At 60.3% G+C, this 3,367-nt stretch overlaps 1 protein-coding gene across 1 annotated transcript; it reads right to left on the reverse strand.

Annotated features, from left to right (window-relative positions):
• Nucleotides 1-716: 716 nt before the first annotated feature.
• LOC106046219 (E3 ubiquitin-protein ligase Topors-like) lies at nucleotides 717-2,954 on the reverse strand. Its single transcript, XM_048048804.2, has 2 exons — nucleotides 1,816-2,954; nucleotides 717-1,337 (listed from the first exon to the last, which is right to left on the reverse strand). Exon 2 carries the CDS (start codon nucleotides 1,332-1,334, stop codon nucleotides 717-719), a length of 618 nt encoding a protein of 205 aa, XP_047904761.2. The 5' UTR covers nucleotides 1,335-1,337; nucleotides 1,816-2,954.
• Between the last annotated feature and the right edge of the window lie 413 nt (nucleotides 2,955-3,367).

The following is a 3,367-nucleotide window of genomic DNA, read 5'->3' on the forward strand; positions in this document are numbered from 1 at the left end:
GTGGAAGGGACCTCTGGAGGTCGTCTTGGAAGATGTCCACACTCCAGCAGGCTCCCCTCCAGCAGGCGGCCCAGGGCCATGTCCTGATGGTGTTTGAATATCTCCGGGATGGAGACTCTACCACCTCCCTGGACAACCTCTTCCAGTCCTAAGTCACCTTCAGAGTCCAAAAGTGTCACCTGATCACAGGCTCACAGTCACAGAGTGGCTGCGCTTGGAAGGGGCCTCTGGAGATCATGTAGTCCAGCCCCTTTCTCAAGGAGAGCCTCCTGGAACAGGTTGCCCAGGACCCTGTCAGGGTGATATTCTGACATTCTCCAAGGATGGAGACGCTGCCACCCCTCTGGGCAACCTGTTCAAGTACTCGGTCACTCAGGCTGGGGTGCACAGCAGGGATGGGGCTGTCAGCATGGCCTGCATTCCTGGCAGCTGCACGAGATGCAGTTCCTCAGGACCTGCAGGCTGGATGCTGGCCAGAGGGCTTGGACAGCCACGGGCTCGTGCTGGGAAGTGGGAGACTGGAAGAGGTTGACGGACATGTCTTCTGTGTTGGCATATGCATTAAATGCAATCATCATATGCACCACAAAATGCTCCCCTCTGGCTTTCCTCCACTCTGGAGACAAAGTTGGAAAGTCTTCCTTAGAGGAGGTAGCTCTTTGGTTTTGAAACAAACAAACAAAAAACAGAAGAGCGACGGAAAAGTATTAGGGCATTTATTGCATGTAGAAGAGTTCAATGTGCACAGCTCCTGATGCTTCCATTCTGAGGTGGAAGAAGACTGGAACCACAGGCCAGGCCGCGTGCCACCCTGCACGCCGTGGGGTAGGCCTCCGAGGAGCCCTGCGTGTGCGAGCCTGCTGGGAGGTGCCATTTGCAGGCCCCGCAGCTGCGCCGCCCCTGGATGCTGGGTTGGGCCCCACAGGTCCTCTCCTCCGAGCTGAGGGGCCGTGGCTGGTGGGCCGTCCACGCGAGTTGTAGCGCTCCTGCGGGGATCTGCTGCGCACCCTTTCTCTGGCTCTGTTCCTCCTGCGGCGGGCAGACGAGCCGACCCTGTGCTCCTCGTGGTCTTCTGGCATCCTGCGCACCACCCGCTCAATTGGCTGCCTGCAGAGTGGGCAGGTGTTGTTCTGTCTGCTCCAGCGCCGGATGCAGGTGGAGCAAAAGCGGTGGAAGCAGCGGGCCACGTAGGCTGCGTCCGTGATGATGTCGAGGCAGATGGGGCACAGGCAGTCTGCCGCGTCCTCGGCTGGCCCCGCCTGCTGCAGCTGGCTGCTGCTGCCCCTCGCAGCAGGGCTGCTCTCCTCCAGGCGTTCCTCAGCACCCGACGCCATGTCCTGCCAAGAGAGCCGTGCCGAGTGGCCGAGTGTTCCTTGCCCTACCAGTGGGAAAGCAAGGAAAGCCCAAGAACGCGGTGGGAGAGGGGTGGCAAGGGCTTCCCAGGGGGCTCCCGGTGGGCTGAGAAGCAGCGATGGCAGCCTTTGGTGCAGCCTTGGGCAAAAGGGCCTGGGCAGGGGGAGCACGTGCGGCTCATGGTGGAACGGCTCCAGGTGGGGCTTGGCAGGAGCTGGGGCAGGGCAGACACAAGTGAGTGGGGCAGGATGGGATGTGCAACTGCACCCTGTTGGACGTGTGAGGCAGAAGAGGAGGAAGAGCAGGAAGGGAAGCCCTGATGTCCTCCTCGCTTGCCCAGTGCTCAAGCCCAAGGTGGGCTCTGGCATCCTGTCAGCAAGCGCTGGGGGAAGAGCTGGCATGCCCAGGACCCCGGAGTCCCAACGCTCCATGCCAAGCAAAGCTGGAGTTAGCCCGGGGTACCTGAAGGAGGTGGTCAGGAAAGGCACAGCAATGCACTGGGAGCCTTCAGCACTTCTCACAGCCCCAGCACACTCCTCGTGCCCACAGCCACAGGACAGTCGCTCTGTGGGACCCCCAGCACCCCACAGCCAGGCAGCAGGGACAGCAGCACTGGCAGGGGGCTGCCTTGGCTCAGCGTCTACAGCTGCCGCTCTCCGCAAAGCCAACAGTTGGCCAGCACGCTCACAGTCCTGCTCGAGCCTGCACGACTTGCGTCTGTGCCTGCACGAGCCCTGGACAAAGTGAGTGCGGACAGAGCCTGCGGCCTCGGCTATATACAGAGGTCACACGCAGTCACATTCAGCGCTGGTGACATCACAGCGGGCTCTGTGGCCTGAAGGCTATGCTTGCCAACGCTGCCAGGCAAGGATGGCAAACGCCCCAAGGCCTCCACAGCGACATAGTCACAGCACCAAGCCTGTTGGAGTTTAAGAAACACTTGGATTCTGCACTCAGTCATTTGGTCTCAATTTTTGGCAGACCTGTGTGGTGCCAAGAGTTGGATTCGATGATCCTTATGGGCCGCTTCCAACCCAGGATATTTTAAGATTCTATATCACCCTGACAGGGTCCTGGGCAACCTGCTCCAGGAGGCTCTCCTTGAGAAAGGGGCTGGACTACATGATCTCCAGAGGCCCCTTCCAAGCGCAGCCACTCTGTGACTGTGAGCCTGTGATCAGGTGATACTTTTGGACTCTGAAGGTGACTTAGGACTGGAAGAGGTTGTCCAGGGAGGTGGTAGAGTCTCCATCCCGGAGATATTCAAACACCATCAGGACATGGCCCTGGGCCGCCTGCTGGAGGGGAGCCTGCTGGAGTGTGGACATTTTCCAAGATGACCTCCAGAGGTCCCTTCCACCCTCAGCCATTCTGTCCTCTCAAGGGGTTTTCCTCTGCTTTTCCCAGCACTGAGTCCTTCTCCTCTGACAGCCCTCGGAGGGGCCTCTGAATCTGGGCACTGATGGGACTGAGGAGGTCAGCAGGGCTCCCTTGCCAGCATTGCTCCCCTGCCCGCTGCGTGCTGGTCCTTTGTGCTCAGGGGGCACCGGTCTCTCACCACAGAACCCTACAGGCCTGAAGATGAGAGAGCTGCCGAGAGGATGGCAATGTCCTGTGAGGCAGGCTTTCCCTCTTTGGGGCGTTTGCCATCCTTGCTGGGCAGCTTCAGTGGGCAGCCTCAGAGCCCGCTGTGATGTCACCAGCGCTGAATGTGACTGCGTGTGACCTCTGTATATAGCCGAGGCCGCAGGCTCTGTCCGCACTCACTTTGTCCAGGGCTCGTGCAGGCACAGACGCAAGTCGTGCAGGCTCGAGCAGGACTGTGAGCGTGCTGGCCAACTGTTGGCTTTGCGGAGAGCGGCAGCTGTAGACGCTGAGCCAAGGCAGCCCCCTGCCAGTGCTGCTGTCCCTGCTGCCTGGCTGTGGGGTGCTGAGGGTCCCACAGAGCGACTGTCCTGTGGCTGTGGGCACGAGGAGTGTGCTGGGGCTGTGAGAAGTGCTGAAGGCTCCCAGT

The sequence above is a fragment of the Anser cygnoides genome, chromosome Z (assembly GCF_040182565.1).
Source record: "Anser cygnoides isolate HZ-2024a breed goose chromosome Z, Taihu_goose_T2T_genome, whole genome shotgun sequence".
NCBI lineage: Eukaryota > Metazoa > Chordata > Aves > Anseriformes > Anatidae > Anser > Anser cygnoides.